The 19,984-nt window shown below is 40.2% G+C and overlaps 2 protein-coding genes across 3 annotated transcripts; both read left to right on the forward strand.

Annotated features, from left to right (window-relative positions):
- Positions 1-227: 227 nt before the first annotated feature.
- Positions 228-3,450, forward strand: LOC116187746 (neurofilament heavy polypeptide-like). Its single transcript, XM_031516671.1, has 3 exons — positions 228-1,053; positions 1,928-2,180; positions 2,727-3,450. Exons 1-3 carry the CDS (start codon positions 721-723, stop codon positions 3,104-3,106), a joined length of 966 nt encoding a protein of 321 aa, XP_031372531.1. The 5' UTR covers positions 228-720; the 3' UTR covers positions 3,107-3,450.
- Positions 3,451-4,154: 704 nt separating this feature from the next.
- LOC116187744 (protein TIC236, chloroplastic) lies at positions 4,155-18,712 on the forward strand. Of its 2 annotated transcripts, XM_031516667.1 has the most exons (24): positions 4,155-4,352; positions 4,503-6,538; positions 7,639-7,837; positions 7,936-7,995; positions 8,519-8,623; positions 9,298-9,438; positions 10,176-10,238; positions 10,388-10,618; positions 10,888-10,971; positions 11,364-11,521; positions 11,628-12,141; positions 12,325-12,492; positions 12,621-12,680; positions 12,893-13,015; positions 13,552-13,827; positions 14,218-14,283; positions 14,395-14,526; positions 14,844-15,674; positions 16,078-16,358; positions 16,591-16,847; positions 17,170-17,408; positions 17,485-17,676; positions 17,795-18,067; positions 18,302-18,712. In XM_031516667.1, exons 2-24 carry the CDS (start codon positions 4,638-4,640, stop codon positions 18,446-18,448), a joined length of 6,501 nt encoding a protein of 2,166 aa, XP_031372527.1. In that variant the 5' UTR covers positions 4,155-4,352; positions 4,503-4,637; the 3' UTR covers positions 18,449-18,712. The 2 variants fall into 2 exon arrangements, with proteins under 2 accessions (XP_031372527.1, XP_031372528.1); XM_031516668.1 differs by having other exon boundaries at positions 4,155-6,538.
- The last annotated feature ends 1,272 nt before the right edge of the window (positions 18,713-19,984 follow it).

A 19,984-nucleotide genomic window follows, 5' to 3' on the forward strand; every position in this document is an offset into this window, starting at 1 on the left:
CCATTGATTTTAGTCTATTACATTTGGGTGGATGCTTAACAGTCATTAGTCGATCCATTTTGGTTTTGTCACTCGATCTTAATTTGGTAAGAAGATTAATCAATAATAATAATAATAATAATAATCATTTTCAATTAATTACACAAAAAAAGAAAGAGAAAAAAATAAAAAATAAAAACGAAAAAGAAAAAAATACCTTCTCTACTATAAATACGACTTCTCTTCCTGACTTCATTATCCATTCGTTTCGTTGTCCTTACCCTAATCCTTCTCTGCAACTGAGTTACCGACCTCGATCAATCGAAACCCTAATTCCTCTTCCTCCTCCACCGCTTCCCCCTGTCTCCAAGAGCAGTCACAGCTCCTTCTTCTCCTAACGAATCATCGGACCGTTGATTTCCTTATCCCAATTGCCGATTTTCGCGATTTTCTTCGTAGGAGTTTTGATGCATTTGTCGCCCGCCGCGTCCAATTTTACGTCGGTTTCGTTTTGACGAGGCAGTTTTTGTTTTCAATTCGTCGAAAGATCAAACCCCATCGATTCATCATCTCCCGGAGTCCTCGGATTCTCTCAGCAACCGATCTCCGTTCCTTCGGACTCCTGTAAATTCAGATTAATCCAATTTTCCTTAGTCGGGGAGCCTCACGGGATTTTTTTGGTGTTAGACGAGGATTTTGGTGGAACTCCGGTGGGTGTTTAAGAGCTCGGCTTACTGAGAAATGGTGGGCGGAGGTAGCAGCAGGAGGGACGAGGGGTCGCTGGTGATAAACAACACCAACGTTTTTGCTGCCCTCGAGACCCTAAGGAAGAAGAAGAAGTCTGATAAGGACAAGGGAGCATCGAAGAGCGGGAAATCAAAATCTTCAGCCAGCTCAGCCCAGTCCAAAGAGCCCGAGCAGCAGCAGGTTTTCTGGGCTCCTGCTCCCTTGAATGCAAAGTCCTGGGCAGATGTCGATGACGAGGACGATGATGATTACTATGCCACCACTGCCCCGCCTCCTTCAGCGTGGGGGCAGGCTCCTCATGGCAAGGAGCAGCCTGAGAACGTAGAGGTGCGCTGTCGTTGGCTTCGTATTCGCTTGCTCCTGATAAAAGGAATTGCTTTATACTATGAAAGAACTGGTCTGAGTAATTCACCGACAAGATTGTTCCGATTTGACATTTTTTTGGAGCATAGTAGTCATTTGATGTCTGGATAATTTGTTTGAGATAGATTAATTCCCCGATCACTTACATGGTTTGCTGCAGCTAATGATGGGCATTTCCTGGTTGTGGTCATTTTTGGTATTTTGAGTGTTTACTGCTCTTCACCATGTCTGTTTGGTGGTTCATTGCGTCTGTCTACTTCAATTCAATGGGTACCTCATGATTCCTGAATTGGCTTGGCCCGTTCTTGAATTAAACATTTATTTTGGCCGGCCATAATTTAATTGCCAACTAGACTATCTCGTGGCCCTTGAGTTATGAATATAATGCTGTTCATGTCAATGGCATCTGGTTTGGCATTTTCATTGTCGAAAGTTGGGTGGTAAGTATGCCACAGTAATTGTACCGCTTTCCTCCTGTCTTTATTGATGGCCAATTATTGCCATGTTTGGTTGCCAAACATAAAATTCTGGCAAGATTCCCTAGATCTTTGGATCGTATTAGGGAAGGTTTTGCAGATTGTACATTCAAACTGTGCACCAATTCTTACTCCATTGATGAATCTGTTTCCGGTTGCATGATACATGACGGTTCTGCATTTCAATACATCTTCGCCAGCTTCTTTTGGGTTGTGTTTGTTTTGAGTTGACTGCCCTTTAACTGATGATCCAGTGTAAGAAAGGAAGCGGTAGAGGTTTTCTGAATATTGGCTACTGAACGTAAGATTGGTTCTCAAAGGTCACTTCCTACAGCTTTTGCATTTGTTCTTTTTGTTTGCAGGAGACAGAGAGTGAGGATGATATACTTGATGAGGGTGATGATGATGTTGAAGATGAGCATGACCATGAACCCGAGGTTCAAGTGCACCCAGAACCAGTGGTGAAGCCTGCTGAAACTCCTGCTGCGACAAAGGAAACAGAGAGGCAGCTTTCTAAGAAAGAAAAGAAAAAGAAGGAGCTTGCAGAACTTGAGGCTCTTTTGGCTGATTTTGGTGTCGTTCAGAAAGATAGTAATGGCCAAGTTGAAGCATGTGGTAATCTTCACAAGTCTTTCGTTGAATTAAGCCCGTTTGATTTCATAATTTGATTTTAAGATTTTAGCTCTAACTTTAACTCTACTCACTACGCAACAAAAGTCAACAATACAATTATTACTTTTTCATTTTTCTTCAAATTTTTTAATCATTCAATTCAATTTTTAATAATAAATTCTCTCAAATATTCATTATTTTTTCACATTTTTTCTCATAATTCAACATCACAATCATTACAAATCAATTAAAATAAAAATTCAACTGAACTCAACTCAGAAATCAAACACACTAGTAGGATTGTTCAGCGTCCTGAACCCGTTGTCAATGAAGCTAAGTAGATGTTCATTCAGCTCTTTTGCTGGGGCTAATAATAATGCAATCACACACATACTTGGCAGATTTATTCAAGTGATACGAGTTGCATAGTGACTTGGGGTAATTTAGTGTTAAGTTAATCCTGTTCATGATGTAGTGAGGAACGGGTTATTCTGTGCTCTCTGCTTATGGCCAGAATTTTAAACAATGAATGATATTGTTAATCTCCAGGTGCTTCACAAGAGAAGAAGGACGGGGAATCCGATGGAGAGGGAGGGAAGAAGGAAACTGCTCCTGGAGAGTCCAAAACCAAGAAGAAGAAGAAGAAGGCGAAAGAGCCCCAAGAGAAGCCCAACACCTCTGAGGCCATCCCAGACAGGCCAGAAGCAGATGGTGCTGGGGCTGGAACAGAGCAACCCGAGGGAGAGGGGCCAGCCGTCGATATGAAGGAGCGGCTCAAGAAGATGGCCTCCATGAAGAAGAAGAAGTCCGGCAAGGAGATGGACTCCGGTGCGAAAGCCGCAGCCCAGGAGGCCGCCGCAAGGAATGCTAGGCTAGCAGCGGCGAAGAAGAAAGAGAAGAACCATTACAACCAGCAGCCCGTGCGGTAAATAGAAAACATCATTCGACGAAAAAGATCAAAAGAAGAAAGAAGAAAAAAATCGAAACCGAGATCTCTTCCCATTCTGCTGCAGCAAACCTTGTGTATGAACATGTAGTTTCTTGCTCTGTTCATATTCATATGGAGAATAATCTTGTGGCGAGCTCTTTGTGGCTCTGATTTCATTTTTATTAGAGATGGAAAGACTTTCTTCTTGCTGAGTTTCTATTTGCTCTGTGTGGACGTGATGATGTTCTTCCCCTCTGTCAAGTTTTGGGCTTTTCTGGCTCATTTTTTTTTCTTTTTTCTGTTGACGGTATACATGTCATGGGACCAGAAGGTTTTTTTGTCTTCTTGAGGTTTTCTTTTGGGCAGTTTTTGCTGTGTCTGAATCCATTTTTGCCCGACAGGGTTGTGGATGAATTCTTTCTTTTTTAAGATAGACTGGAGGCGCCAAAACCAATCAAACTCTTTTTTTTCCTCGGCCATGTATAAAGGGTATGTGTAATTCTCTTAAATGAGTTCGAGCTCCTTCGCGATGGCCATGCTGTTGTGGCTGACGGCATAATGGCATTAAGTTGTCCTGTCCAGATATGTATGCACGATCGCAATGGCAGCTCACGGTGTTTTGCTTTATTGTCATTGCGGCGGCACCTGGTACCCAATCATTGTCAAATGACGAGTGTTCGATGCCAGATCTCTATTACTGTCTTAAGAGTTAAAAAGTAGAGTTTGCAACTGCCTGTTTTTGATCTCGTGTTTCCGAGTTAAGGTCAATCTTGTAATGAATGATAAGTGTTCGGCTGGGACTGGCAGAGCATATATTACGAACGGTGCCTCGACCGGGCATCGATGATTTGGTTGCGGAGACGTTGCCTGATCGGCCTGGCGGCTTAGTTAAGCCCAGCAAGAAGTATTGTTGAGCCACCACGAGCAAGGAGGACTACTGCCAGCGAGGTCACACTCGTCATTTTGTGGATCCTCCGAGGGCATTTTCGTCACGCATATCATCTATTCCTCAACTCTCCCGTTGCCTCTTCCTCCTCTCCTCCCCCTCGAATCGGACAGGAAATTGAAGGAAAAGTAAATTAAAAAAAAAAAAAAAAAAAGAAAGGAAAATCAGCCCGCGTTCGAAGCAAACGCCAAAGCCTCCCTCTGAAGAACAACAATTCACAAGCAACGGAAGAGGAATCTCCTGCTAACAGGGATTGTCTGTTTCATCTCCTCCTCATCGTCCGTTTCTTCTTCTTGTTCAGGTTCGACCCAGTTGCTCGACTGAGTCTGTTGTCACCACCTTGCTCTGGGATTTCGATTTGTTACAGCCACGGAGACTGCTTCCATCCCCTTTGCTGTTCCAGTTCTTTTCCGGGGCTCTGATTGGGTTTCTGTCTTATCACGCTCCGCAGGTTTCTGAATGGTTGCGAAGGGTGCATCCTTTTTGGTAAGATTCTTGTTGGGGGACTGAGAGCTCTGTTCTTGGTCCCCAGCAGGTGAGACACATGTTGGGGGTGGGTGGGACTCGACGTACGTAGCTGTCGACAATGAGTGGGGAGCTTCTTCTTCATAGCCCATTTCTTGGCGTGTCTCTTTATGGCTCTGTTGATGGAAGACAGGGTGGAATTTGTTCCGTGGCCCCCGGGAGAAGGCGGCACAACCTAAGAATGGCTACCAGGAAATGCTCCTGCTCAAAGCAGAACCCTTGGGTGTCTCGGGCAGTCTGGTTCTCGCATTTCTTTCAGAGGAACGTGGAGCTGCTGAAGAGGAACATTGGTTCGAGAAGTGGGTTCGTCGTTAAATCCGTCAAGGAACCTCTGACTCGGAGCAGGGCCTTGGTGAAGTCATTGAGTCCGTTGTGGCATGAGGGGCTTCTGTTATTCAGGTGTTCCGTGTTTGTAGCTGTGATATCCGGGGTGTGCTTGGTGGTATGGTATGGGCAGACAAGAGCCAAGGGCTTTGTGGAATCCAAGCTTTTGCCTTCTGTTTGTTCGATACTAGGTGAACAGTTTCAGCGCGAACTTGATTTTGGTAAGGTTAGACGGATTTCACCTTTAAGCATCACTTTGGAGTCATGCTCATTCGGTCCTCACACGGAAGAATTTTCTTGCGCCGAGGTCCCTACGGTCAAACTTCGTCTTCTGCCTTTTGCTAGTTTAAAGAGGGGAAAAATTGTCATAGATGCAGTGATGTCTCACCCGAGTTTACTTGTTGTGCAAAAGAAGGATTACACTTGGTTGGGCATACCTTACTCAGAAGGCAGTCACCAGAGGCACCTCTCCAGTGAGGAAGGGATTGATTATCGTACACGAACCAGAAGGATTGCCAGGGAGGAAGCGGGGGCTCGTTGGGCCAAACAACGGGATGACGCAGCTATGCAAGCTGCTGTGAGTGGCTACATAGTTTCCGAGAAAGGTATCAGTCAATCTGAAGATGATTCTTTTAGAGAGGATGCGAGTCATTTGGCAAAACAGCTGAGCGCCGAATCCTTTTTGTGCATGGATGAAAAGATGCATTGGAGAGATCACCATTGTATGGACACTGGCTCTGACTATGATATGAAGCATGCAGATTTGGAGAAATCATTTGGTGTACAAATGCCCGAGTCAGGATTGAGTTTTTGGCCTAGAGTTATCCAAGGAACTAGAAAGCAAAAATTGAAGAGGAAGGCTAATGGAAGTGAGATCTCTGAGAATCGTATAGTTGCTAAAAGAAGAATGCTCGATCGTAGTGCCTTGGCTGCAGCTTCATATTTCCAGGGTCTGTCCCAGGGGTTTACAAATGAGCTGTCAAAATCACCAGGAAATTATGATACTATGGAGATCGATACCCTTTCGATAAATAACAAGGAAGATACCAATGCTGGGACCACTAAAACAAGTTACGAAGGACATTCAGAGGCTGTTGTCAGTAACGAAATGCATATAGAACCTACAGGAACCAAACCTCTTACAACTATTGGAGATGACAGTAGATCCCTAAACAGTGTTCCACATGATCCTTCGCCTATCACTGATGGAGCAAACCAATCAAGTGAGAATGTTGAGCTTAAGGGTGACGATATAGATGATGATGCGAATCAACTAATAGACATTGGTGATGCATCAGAGAGTGAAAGAAGGTCTCAGGCATCCCAAAGTTCTAATTCTTTTAAGATCCTACCCTGGCTTTCAATGGAAGGGCCGGATCAAAAGGGGCATACACAGAGAAAATTTTCTCATTTTCCTGAAAATGTAAAGGAGCAATTACGTTACCTCCTTGCTGGCTCCTTTCAAAAGTTGAAGTCAAACATCGCTCCGAAACTTGAAGATTTAGTTGCTGAACTTGTTGATGGTGTAGAAGTATCACAAAATGAAGGCATAAGTAAGATGCTTCCGGTGACTTTGGATTCGGTTCACTTCAAAGATGGATCATTGATGCTTCTTGCTTATGGTGACAATGAGCCTAGGTGAGCGTTATCTACTGAATTATAATTTACTTTTACTTAGATTTTAGAAGTCGTAAAGGCTTTAGGTTCCATGCAGCATCTATTGTTATTGCTCCTTTGCTTCTCTGGACTTGCAGCATTTATTAGATCATTAAATTAAAATATGCGATGCTGAACAGTTTAGTTAGTTCCACTGTAGAATATCAATGATGGATCACGAAACACCACATTTGTATCTGATAGTTTACTTAAAAGATGAGAGGAAAATGCATATGTCATGTGAGAGTACCCTTTCGTTGGTTAGACTTGCAATTGTGGATGGAAATATTTTAGTTGAAGTAGTTCACGGACATTGGAGTAATACTGTATGTAGGCAAGAATTACTGATTCTGAAGAAAGATGCTTGGAGATCGATTTGGTAGTTTTACATCGTAGTTTAGGTGGATGGTAATGTCTGCTGGTATTATAATTATATAGGGAATTGATGCAAGTCTGCTTGCATCTTTCTGGCTGTAATTTAATTAACATTGCATGGGATCTGTTAGCTAACAGTTGCCTTAGCACATCAGAGATAGCAGAAGAAAAATTGATTTTCTGGAATTTAGGTTACCTATGCTAGGGAAGTGGTGAAGAAAGATTGAGTTTTCTGTCACACAGGGATAAATTTGCTAGGCAGTTGGAGTGGTTCTCATCGATATAATGGACAATTATTGTCATATACCAGAAAAGAAATGTTTGTATTAAATCTTTAGAGGCCGTCTGATTTCTTACCATCTATGGGAACATGATGAGATGTTTGTATGGAAACTTCCATGTCCTCTTAATATGGTAAATTTTACATTCAGTAAATTTTTAGTCAGCTGAGGAGATAGGACATTTTTACAAGAGAACTAGATGTTCTTGTGCTAACAAATGTTGGCAGCATTATGCTACACATTGGTCTAACCTTAATAAAAATATTTACTTTACTTGTTCAAGGTTATCAGTGGATTCTTGCTGTCATTTAAATCTGTCGAGGTTTTGGCTTTTTTATAATTATCTCTATAATGCACTTCGAGAAAAGAAAGTGTAGATCTTTGTATTCTAGGACTTTCAGTTTTTAACTGGTGTGCTGTATGTAGGGAGATGGAGAATGTAAATGGGCATGTTAAATTTCAGAAAAACTATGGCCTTGTCCATGTTCAGCTGAACGGAAACTGTAAGATGTGGAGATCAGATGCAACGTCTGAAGAAGGTGGATGGCTATCTGCTGATGTTTTTGTCGACAGTATTGAGCAACAGTGGCACACTAATCTAAAGATTGCTCACCTGTTTGTTCCAGTAAGTTAGTGGACAGGAGGTCTCTTTGATCATACAAGTCTGCCTTCAAAAGACGTGGTTCTATAAGTTCCTGATATTCTGTCTGAACTTTTGCGCAGCTTTTTGAGAGGATATTAGAAATCCCAATTGCATGGTCCAAAGGGAGAGCCACTGGTGAGGTGCTTTTCTAACTATGGTCATATTGAGTTTCCTTCTGTAATGGTGACGCTCTTCTTGGTTTTTTTAGATCCATCTTTCCTCTTGAATGGCTATTTCAGTGAATACTAGCATGAAGATGTAGATCACTTAACACCTTTTGTTAATCGTTATCATATACTGTGTTTTGTAATTATGTTTATGCACATAAAAGATATTGTGTAACCTGGTCCTAGTGTATCAACCACATGGACCATGTTCTTCCTGAGAGTACTTGGATTTGAGGCACTCAGGTTATTGGTGGGTCTGAACCTCTTTAATTTATTAATTTGCAAAATCTGATATGTTCTTGGACAGGAAGAATCACAAGATTTAAATGCCGTTCGTCATGCTAATCTTTTCAGCTTGAAAGCTAGTGGGTGAATGGAATTATAAATTCCAGTAGAATTAGCCACGAATGATGGATACAAGATGCCATGTTTTTCGTTCTCTGTAGAGTTTTGTGCAGTGAATGAAATAGTTGAGATATGCAGTCTTATATTGCAGGTTCACATTTGCATGTCAAGCGGAGAAACATTTCCGAATATTCATGGGCAGCTTGATGTGTCAGGATTGGCTTTTCAGATAAATGATGCTCCATCTGCATTTTTGGTAAGTCCACATTTCACCCTTTGCAATATTCGCAAATTTAATTTTCTTGCGTAGCTGATTCTTGTTGTCCTATTTGTTGTTACCAAGTAAAGTTATGCTGTTAACATGTTTCCACATGGCTAGACTAGGAATAAAGTTTGGGAAGTTTCATGTTTGAGTTGTCCTCTTACTTGAACTAAAATAGGAATTATGCCAATATTGAAACTGGCAAAAGAATAGGGATTATTTGAAATTGAAAATAGCTTTGAGAAAAGTGGAAATGAGAGGGAGTAGTCTGAGAGGCGTGATTGGAAGATAATTAGTTATACGCATCAAATTTATTAGCTGAAGTATCCAATTGTCCCTGTCTGAGGACTGATGCCTAGAAAAGAAGATAATTTGCTCCATTTATTTCTTTGAAGATAAAAGAGTCAATAATCATGCTTCTGGGGTGACAAGGGACCTAGAGATCTTATCCTCCCAAGCCCAGAATAGCCATAATATACGTTCTTTTTAACTATTTGTTCTAGTTCATATGTATCCAGAGTCTTGAATAACTTCATGCATTCTTTGATTCACAAGTAGCTACCTTTTGATGATTACACTGATTCATCTTGATTAATATCAATCATGTTCACATGGAAATCATTTTTATTTCCAAAAGTAACATAACAAATAGAGGCTGATGTATATAGGATGTCTCGGCAAGTTTATGCTTCCGTGGTCAGCGAATATTTTTACACAATGCGAGTGGAATGTTTGGAAGTGTTCCTTTAGAAGCTTCTGGAGATTTTGGCATTCATCCTGATGAAGGGGAGTTTCATGTTATGTGTCAGGTATGGAAAGTTTCATATTACTGTGTTCCCTTGAATGTGGTTGGCAGTCCTAGCACCTTTTCTCCACTTTCTTATTCTCTCATTTTAATTTGTTCCATTGTTTTAGCTGTTTGTTGCTTTTATGTATCTTATATCCACAAGAAATCTGTTTGGGGAATAAATCTTCTCTTATATACATGTTTCTTTATCAGCATTGCTTTTCTAATCTGGCTAGAGTTATTTATTTATTATAATGTAATTTATCTGTTATAATGTAAACTAGATATCATTTCATAGTCTCTTTGTATCTACAGTAGAGCGAACATTGCATAGATATCAGAGCTGCTCTTCTTTTACCCTCCTTATATATCAAATCATTGTGGATTTTAGACATTCCATTGGTCTCATATAAAGATACTAATGGTGCAACATCATTGGGAAAACTGCTAGTTAGTTACATGGTCATGTAAGGATGTTTGTTCTTTTCAGATTATTTTTTTTCTTGGAGTGATATATGGAGGCGTAAAATGGTCTTGCGTAGCTTTATCTGTCTCTATTTGTCTGTCAAAGATCTTCCAAGTACTCGGCTGATATTTCAGTCAATGATAAATTTCTTTCAATTAAAATAGTTAAATATGTGAGTCTCTTTTAGATGTATCTTGGATTACTGATGCATGTTTTGCCACAAGTTCTTGGGGCATATAACATAAAAGCATTGTTTCCACATTTTAATGAGAAATGTCATCTTTGCTTTACAGGTTCCTTCTGTGGAAGTCAATTCCCTGATGAAGACATTTAAAATGAGAAAATTGCTATTTCCTGTAAGTACAGCTAAATTGGATGTATTTTACAATTCTGCTCCAGTGAGCAAAAAACAGGCCATCCTAAAAGCACTTCCTTGCACTGCACCTTTGATTGGGTTATTCTCTTTATTTTTCTTTTCAATTAAATTGTTTCTATTTGGATACAGCTCGCTGGTTCAGTAACTGCCGTATTCAACTGCCAAGGTCCATTGGATGCCCCTACTTTTGTGGGGAGTGGAATTGTTTCTAGGAAAATAGCCCATCCTGTTCCTGAGATTCCTTCATCTGTTGCATATGAAGCAATGATGAAAAACAAGGAGGCTGGTGCGGTGGCTGCATTTGATCGAGTTCCATTTTCATACCTATCAGCCAACTTTACCTTCAACACTGACAACTGCGTAAGATTACAGAAATCAATGACCTGTACATGGATCACATTTCCTTATTTTCCAGAAAAGTGGAAAAGCATGTTACTGACTGAGCATGAAAACTGTCTTACTAGAGGACCGAGGATTTTCCACTTTTCTGATCTTATAAAGGCCTTAGTAGACCACTTTTCTAAGTTTGAAAACTTCATTTCAGTTTCCATCTATGTCAAACGAGGTTACTCTTCTCTGTGCAACAATTCGGCTCTTAATTTTGGATTACAACGTACTGTGTTTAATAGGTTGCCGACCTTTATGGAATTAGAGCTAGTCTCGTGGATGGTGGTGAAATAAGAGGGGCTGGGAATGCATGGATTTGTCCAGAGGTATTTTCCTGCTTGCTACAGACTCATCCTTCTTTTGATTTATGTCATTGAAAATTTTAGATTGATTCTATTTAGAATAGATAATTAAATACAAAATATGGTATATCATATTCTGTTGCCTTGCAGAGAGCTGGTTTTATTTCTTAATTTCTACTTTTTTGGTTACATTGGGCTTTCAACTTTATCTGTAATTTTCAGGCTAGTTGAGAGCGAATTCTTCTAAGTTTTTAGTTTCATATTTCTTATGTATGTCCTAAAAAGAATTATTGTTATCATCAGTTTTACTTCTGGAAACAAAGGAATAGTATGATAAGTTGAAGGATGACATGTGTGCTGGGATGACATGTGAGTTGAGTCTTCTCTATTCCTGATGAGAGAACAAATTTTTGCAGGGAGAGTTGGATGAAACTGCCATGGATGTAAATTTGTCCGGAAATATGTTCTTTGAGAAAATTTTGCAACGATATATTCCCGGATATCTTCATCTAATGCCACTGAAGTTGGGAGATTTAAGCGGAGAGACGAAGCTTTCTGGATCACTTTTAAGACCGTAAAAAAATTATTCCTGTTTATTTCGTAGTTTTTGGTTTTTCCTTTATTTACTTATGGATTTTCATTATGCTTCACGTGATCATACTATGGTATTGTGGTCGCAGGAGGTTTGATATCAAGTGGACTGCACCAAAAGCCGAGGGATCTTTTATTGATGCTAGAGGAGACATAATAATCTCGCATGAGTATATCACCATCAATTCTTCATCAGTTGCTTTTGAATTGTACTCGAAAGTCCATACTTCTTACCTTGATGATTACTGGCTTGAGAAAAGAGATGTTAATGCAACAAACGCTATGCCATTTACTGTTGAAGGAGTTGAGCTCGATTTACGCATGCGTAATTTTGGATTCTTTAGCTGGGTATCTTCTTATCCTTTTGATTCTCCAAGACCAGTGCATCTGAAGGCAACTGGAAGGGTAAAGTTTCAGGGAAAGGTTTCTGAACCATCTGCTCATTCCAGTGGGCTTAAGAATGAACAAGATTTGCAAACGGCAGTTAAAGGAAGCAGTAAACACCTTGCTGGTGAGGTTTCAATCTCCGGTCTCAAATTGAATCAGTTGATGCTGGCGCCTCAGTTGGCAGGGTTATTGAGAATTTCCCGAGAACATATCAAGGTAGAGATGCCATATTTTGTTCAAGAGATATAGCTTGCGTTGAAGCTTGCCATGTAGGGTTCTTGAATTTGAACCTATCTGGTAGATTAACATATAGAATAACACACTTTATTAAAGTGATATTTATGTTTAGCTAGAAATTCTGTTTTTCCTTATAGTGTGCAAATATGTCTATTTATGCAGTTGGACACCACAGGAAGACCAGATGAAAGTCTTGCGGTGGAGGTAGTGAGCCCGCTACAGACAGGTGAGGAGAACCTACCAAATGGGAAGTTGTGGTCCTTCTCTTTACAAAAGGGGCAGCTAAGAGCCAATGTTTGCTTTAGGCCTCTACAGTCTGCCAACTTGGAGGTAAATCTAGTTTAGGCATCTCTTGGTAAAATATTGGTTACTGCTTCTTATTACTTATTAGCTTTTCAGCATGCATTTTTGGAGATCAAGGGATTCAGGTTTTGTACTTCTGTTTCTTCTGAATGCAGGTACGCCACCTGCCACTTGATGAGTTAGAGTTGGCTTCACTTAGAGGAATGATTCAGAGGGTAAGCTTTACTGTTTAGTTGTGTTAAATTTTTCTATGTATGCATTCTTCTTTTTTTTTGGGTAGCTGCGACACTAATATACCTGTTCTTCTTTGCTATGTTGTAATGTAAGCACTACCTTTTATCCCTTAAAGTAGATTGCTGACTATTGTACGACAGGCTTGTTGTTTTCTATCTGTTCCTCCAACACTAAGCTGTGGATTTGATTTCAGGCAGAAATTCAGCTTAATCTTCAGAAAAGAAGAGGTCATGGAGTTCTATCAGTACTTCGGCCAAAATTCAGTGGTGTGCTTGGTGAAGCCCTGGACGTGGCTGCAAGATGGAGTGGAGATGTTGTTAGTACCTGATTCTCATTCTTGCTTTTCTCAGATAAGCCCACGAATCCATGATATGGCTATCACTGGTTCCTCTTCATGCTTTCAAAACTTTATAGGACAAGCTATCAGTAAATGAAGCATGATAAATTTTCCTCAAATTACTTCCTTTTCTCTTCACGAGTTGAAACCCGCAGTAGACAAGCTATCGATGGCCAAAGGAAGTGCCTACCAATTATAATAGCGGAATGGAGCATCTTAGTCTCTTGTTTCCAAGACCTTCCCTTTTAAGGATTTAGACCAGAATTAACCCAAAACAACTTTTGACTGGTACTAACTTCACCTGCATTGGTTCTCATTTTCCAAATTTTGGTAAACCTAATGATAAACCAGGCTTGCAATTAAAACAAGAGCAAAAATGTTTATCATTCATGAATAGAATGATGCATATGTTTAAAAGCATTGTAATACATCACAAATCATTTGCTTTCGTTAGTGTCAGGAATGGTCTAGTTGCTCCTCATTGTTAAATCACACCTTTTGTTTTGGTTTTGTAGATTACAGTTGAGAAAACTGTCTTAGAACAAACCAACAGTCATTATGAGCTTCAGGGCGAATATGTCCTTCCTGGCACCAGAGATCGGAGTACTGCAGGCAATGGAAGGGGTGGATTGTTGAAGCGGGCCATGACTGGACATCTGGGTAGTGTCATATCTTCTATGGGGAGATGGAGAATGAGACTTGAAGTTCCTAAAGCTGAAGTTGCTGAGATGCTTCCACTTGCAAGACTTGTTTCTCGAAGTACAGATCCTGCTGTTCATTTTAGATCCAAGGTGGCATTCCTCTTGAATCTCTCAACAGGTCGCTTAGAATCATTAACGTGAATATCTCCTGCCAATCTTCTTTCCATCTAAGGTTGGGAAGTAAATGCTAGGAAATACTTTAAGTTAAAATAATATATTTATATATATATATATATATAGAGAGAGAGAGAGAGAGTTAAAATAATATATTTTTATATATATATATAGAGAGAGAGAGATAGAGCTGTAAACATGCGATTGCTGATGTATCTAAGTTAGTATCTTCAGTTTTTTTTTTCCCCCTTCTCATCATCATCACAGGTCATTTTCTGAAACTTGATACTATTATCTTTTGATTAGGTGATATAATTTTCGAAGAAATAAATCTCATTTGGGCAATCTCTGATTCCTAATTTGCAGGACCTTTTCATTCAAAGTTTGCATTCTGTGGGATTATATGCTGAAAGTCTACATGATCTCCTTGAGGTAATTTGCAGTTTTCCAGATCTTTCCAATTATGCCAACCTTAGAGGCTGGTAAGTAAAACGAATTCCAAGTATTATGAAATGAATGTGTTTGTTATGCATTTGATGCCAGGTGATACGCGGGCATTATACTCCCTTGAATGAAGTAATCCTTGAAGACCTAACACTTCCTGGCTTAGCCGAACTTAAAGGCCGCTGGCGCGGTTCTCTTGATGCAAGTGGTGGAGGAAATGGGGACACAATGGTAAATATGCTCTTGCAGAGGATTCATAACATGCAACTAAACATTGCTCTAGTACACTGGATGTTAAGGACGACATGACATGTCTGGAGTTAGTTGGGACGGTGTCCTTACATATAAAAGCTGAAAATGAACTGTGGATAATTTGTGACATTTAGCTTGGGAACATAATGCATTACCTGGATGGAAATTCGTGGATCTTTACGTTGAACTCAATTAGTTCATCTTTAGCGAGGTTCATTGGGGCCCACCTACTAATTTCTTTGTGTTCCTCTCTTTTAATATTTGATGAATTATTCTGTGTCGCTTGCTTCTTTCAGGCAGACTTTGATTTCCACGGGGATGATTGGGAATGGGGAATCTACAAAACTCAGCGTGTTTTAGCATCTGGTGCATATAGCAATGATGACGGGTTGCGCCTGGAAAAATTCTTCATTCAGAAGGATAATGCAACAGTCCATGCTGATGGGAATGTGTTCGGCCCAAAGACAAATCTTCATTTCGCTGTTCTAAATTTCCCAGTCAGTTTAGTTCCTGCTGTCGTTCATTTCATGGAATCTTCTGCCACTGAAGTCATTCATTCTCTGAGGCAATTAGTTGCCCCTGTTAAGGGCATTTTACACATGGAAGGAGATCTCAGGGGTAGTTTGGCAAAACCAGAATGTGATGTTCAAGTTAGACTCCTTGATGGTGCTGTTGGAGGAATAGATTTGGGACGAGCTGAAGTTGTCGCCTCCCTCACTTCCACAAGCCGTTTTCTATTCAATGCAAAATTGGAACCAATACTTCAAAATGGTCATGTTCACATTCAAGGCAGTGTTCCTGTTAATTTTGTCCAGAACAACATCCTCGAAGAAGAGAACGTTGAAGCTGATAAAGATAAAAGAGATCCTTCCTGGGTCTCAGATTGGATGAAGGAAAGTGGACGTGGTGCTTCAGATGAAGCTGGTGAAAAGAAACTCTTGAGAGGCAGAAACGAAGAGGGTTGGGATACACAATTAGCAGAAAATCTCAAAGGTTTAAGCTGGAACATCTTGGATGTTGGGGAAGTGAGGGTTGATGCTGATATCAAGGATGGGGGCATGATGTTGTTGACAGCGCTGTCTCCACATGCCAGGTGGCTTCATGGCAATGCTGATATCGTGCTTCAGGTAAGATCAAGAGTCAAAAAATTCATATCGGTCTTTATTCCCTTTCGTGTGGTTATATGATATACTTTTCTTATGAGGAAAATTCCTATGATTTGCTCTGCATCAATTTCAAATTAATATTGGAGGAAATGCTGATTATACTGTCAAACTTCCGGTCTCCTTGTTTGGGATACACTTAAGTCTTTCATTTGCTAAATTCCAGGTCTGGGGCCTTAATCAGTGTTGAGGCTCTGACATAATGGGAAGAGTTAGATATTAAACCCAGTACCTCTGCTTTTCGTGCTATCTTAAGCTTTTTAGATGGGTGGTGGCGCGCTTGTAAATTAATCCGATTTTATCGGTTGATTTGTTGTCATTTCATATCTGTGTAACTTATTCTTTTGCATTATGACAAAATCAATAGGTTCGTGGCACAGTTGAGCAGCCAGTGCTCGATGGTTCCGCTTCTTTCCACAGAGCATCTGTGTCTTCCCCAGTGCTCCGGAAACCCCTTACAAACCTTGGTGGCACAGTTCATGTGAAGTCAAATCGATTGTGCATTGGTTCACTGGAGAGTAAGGTCAGCAGAAGGGGAAAATTGTTCATAAAAGGAAATCTGCCGCTCAGGACAAGTGAAGCAGTTGCAGATGATAAAATTGACTTAAAGTGTGAAGTGCTGGAAGTACGAGCGAAGAATATATTAAGGTGCCTAAATGAATTCACTTCCTGCTATAGCTGTGCTTGTGATTGTGTTCTTATGCTTCCTCATTTGTTGTGTTTACTTTTGTGCAGATATAATTAAAATTTCTAATTATGTTCATCGTGTATTTCATCTGTCTCATTTTTCTCTTCCTGATTAGCTTCTTACGGGTCCACAAGTAGCGTCAGCCCATGCCTAACACCTTCATAAAGAATTAATTTTTTCTCCTTTGACCAGTGGACAGGTAGACACTCAGATGCAGATAACAGGTTCCATATTGCAACCAAACATTTCTGGGAATATCAAATTGAGTCATGGAGAAGCATACTTGCCCCACGATAAGGGCAGCGGAGCTGCTCCTCTAAACAGGCTTGCGACGCAGCAATCCCGGCTCTCTGTTGGCGGCATAAACCGTATGGTTGCTTCAAGATATGTTTCACGATTCTTCAGCTCAGAACCGTCTTCTTCAAGTACTAGATTCCCTCAACCATCAGGTAATATCATTGTCAAGTTTCATCAGGATGATGAATCTTGAATGGCGTGACATCAATTTGATTAGTTTTCCTTGTGCTGATTGATCTTCCATTTGTATGAATCTTTGCCAAGTATTGGTAGATTTGAGACAAAGAGAAGGAAAACGGAAGACCTATTCCCTCTCGAACATCCCTTGGATCTCCCAGGGATAGGAACAAATTCAATTCTATAGAAGTTCATTTTCAATTATATATTATAACGAGTGTGCATCTCAGTAATTGAAATGGTATTTTGGTTCCTTTGTAATATTGTAAGGGTACTTATTCTAGATGTTCCATGCAGTGAAAGCTGCTGAAGGTGAGAAAGACATGGATCTCGTGAATATCAGACCAAAAGTAGACGTCCGCCTGAGCGATTTGAAGCTTATTCTGGGGCCGGAGTTGAGGATTGTTTATCCTTTGATCCTTAATTTCGCCGTCAGTGGCGAGCTCGAGCTTAATGGCCTCGCCCATCCCAAGTGGATAAGGCCCAAAGGCATTCTCATGTTTGAGAATGGTGATGTCAATCTCGTCGCAACTCAGGTATGTTTTGCGTTTCTTAGCCACCTTTTCATGTACTTCTTGTTCAAGATAAAAGATCGGTGATTTCTGCATGCAGGTAAGGCTCAAAAGAGAGCATCTGAACATAGCCAAGTTCGAGCCTGAGCATGGACTTGATCCATTGTTAGACTTGGCTCTGGTGGGGTCGGAGTGGCAATTTCGGATTCAGAGCCGAGCAAGCAACTGGCAGGACAATTTGCTTGTGACCTCCACGCGTTCAGTGGAGCAGGATGCCCTCTCACCAACTGAGGTTAACTCATATATCATTTATGTCTTAAGTTTTTTCTCATTCTACGACTTCATTTCTGCTTCCGTTGGTTCTTGTCTTTGTGACAATCTCCTCGATGGTGTATTCCTTTTCTCCACAGGCTGCAAGAGTGTTTGAGAGTCAATTGGCGGAGTCTATATTAGAAGGAGATGGGCAGCTCGCATTTAAGAAGCTCGCGACTGCAACTCTTGAAACCCTGATGCCTAGAATCGAAGGCAAGGGGGAGTTTGGCCAGGCAAGGTGGAGGGTAGTGTATGCTCCTCAGATCCCAAGCTTACTCTCCGTGGACCCCACCGTTGATCCTCTCAAATCCATAGCAAGCAACATATCATTCGGTACCGAGGTCGAAGTCCAGCTTGGGAGACGTCTCCAGGTAAGCCTCGTGTCTCTGTTCATCTGTTTTCGGCTGTGCGCGCTGAATTTTCGAGATGCTAATTATGGATATCAAATGCGGTAAAAATGATAAGCATCACCGGCAAATATCTTTCGGGAACCTGGGGTTGCATGGACATGAGAGACATGAAAGTGCTGCATTAGCGTGTTCACTGTCTTATGATTTTCGATCGAAAACTGACATTGATTTTCTCCCTGTTTTCGTGCTTTTTAGGCCTCCATTGTTAGGCAGATGAAGGATTCGGAGATGGCCATGCAGTGGACCTTGATCTACCAGCTCACAAGCCGTCTACGGGTTCTCCTGCAATCTGCTCCATCCAAGCGCCTCCTCTTCGAATACTCGGCTACAACCCAGGGCTAAGATCCGAGATCTTGGAAGGCAGGGCAGAGCTCTCCAAACTCGTTCCCTTTTCTCTCGTTTTTCCGTCAATTTTCTTGGTTTCGGAGATTGAAATGTTACATCAGATGATGTAAATATGTATTCATTCTTTTGCTCAGAAATGTCTGTACAGCGTCAGATTGTAGGCTACGTGATTAGTGACAAAATAAACTCACTATTTATTGTACTCGATAGTAATGAAAGTCGAGATTTCAGAAAATCACTGTTAAGGTCCCGATTATTTCACTTGTTCTCCCTTTGTTTTTTCCTGTACTATGAAAACTTGGTCCCTTTATTTCCTGATGTAGACCTGATCTGCTTGGACCAAGGGAGGGTAGCCCTCGACTGTGGCCAGAGCAAGCTCAACTCAGGGCCGTCCCTATCTGTTGACGAGAAGGGAGCCTAGACATAATCCTCAGACGATTCTCTGGTGATGGTGGTCCTGTTTGAATTTAACTATATCATGAATTATCTAATAGTTTAATCTACAAGTAAACCATCCTGATCCTTAAGCTATCTCACATCTCGAGCTTGGCCTAGGCTCGAGCCTGTCAAAGTTACACTTGCAGCTGAGGTCGAGCATAAATGAAGAGACTCGGTCGAGCACAAGTTCTAACAGCTGAGCCTATGGTATCAGCTTGACTTGATAGTCTGATAACACTTCAAAGTAGGAAACATCGCCAAGAAGTTCGATAATTTCCGTTGCGAGTTTGCAACAGAACAACTGATGGTATTCTAAAATCTCCTTAGGAGTTCCCAGAGGCTAGGACACTTTTAAGATTTATTTCGATGGAGAAGATTCAGGGGGGTTAACACAAACGAATGTGTCGAACCAGGAAGATAGTATACAATGCTTTTTTAATTTGTCATTTACATGGATGGTATGTAAAAATTTTGTAATAACAAAATTTTTCAAGCAATCTAAAAGAGTATAAACTTTGTAATTAACTTCTTTTTAATTTTACTATAATTCAATATCTAAATTTATCATATTATATAACTAGTTGTGAAGCCCGTGCATTGCAAGGGATAAAACGTGATATTTTCTTTGCTAACTTTATTACGTAAAATACTTGCTAAGAATTGTTGAAAATAGTAATACTAATGATAATTTAATTTCATAAACATGAAATGGTTTATTACACTTTTTTCTCTAACATGACATTTTTTATATGTTTGAAAAGACATATATAATAGAGATGCCTTGTACTACTTAATTTGCATTGCAGAATTCTCGAAAATGTTTAGAGAATCATATCCGCTATATATTTACTATATATTTCATCATATATAGTGAATTTCCAATTGAATTTTCACAGCATCTATAACATCCACCATATACTTAATTCCTGTTTCATCATATATTTCATGATGTCATCATATATTTCATGATGTCATTCCATATATATAGCTGCTGATATAGAAGTGGAACATATTTTTTATTAAAATATATAAATATTTCCTTATATATAAATGTGATGTCTTTATTCTTTTAACTATTTTATTATATATCGTTTG

The sequence above is a fragment of the Punica granatum genome, chromosome 8, assembly GCF_007655135.1.
Source record: "Punica granatum isolate Tunisia-2019 chromosome 8, ASM765513v2, whole genome shotgun sequence".
Taxonomy (NCBI): Eukaryota; Viridiplantae; Streptophyta; class Magnoliopsida; order Myrtales; family Lythraceae; genus Punica; species Punica granatum.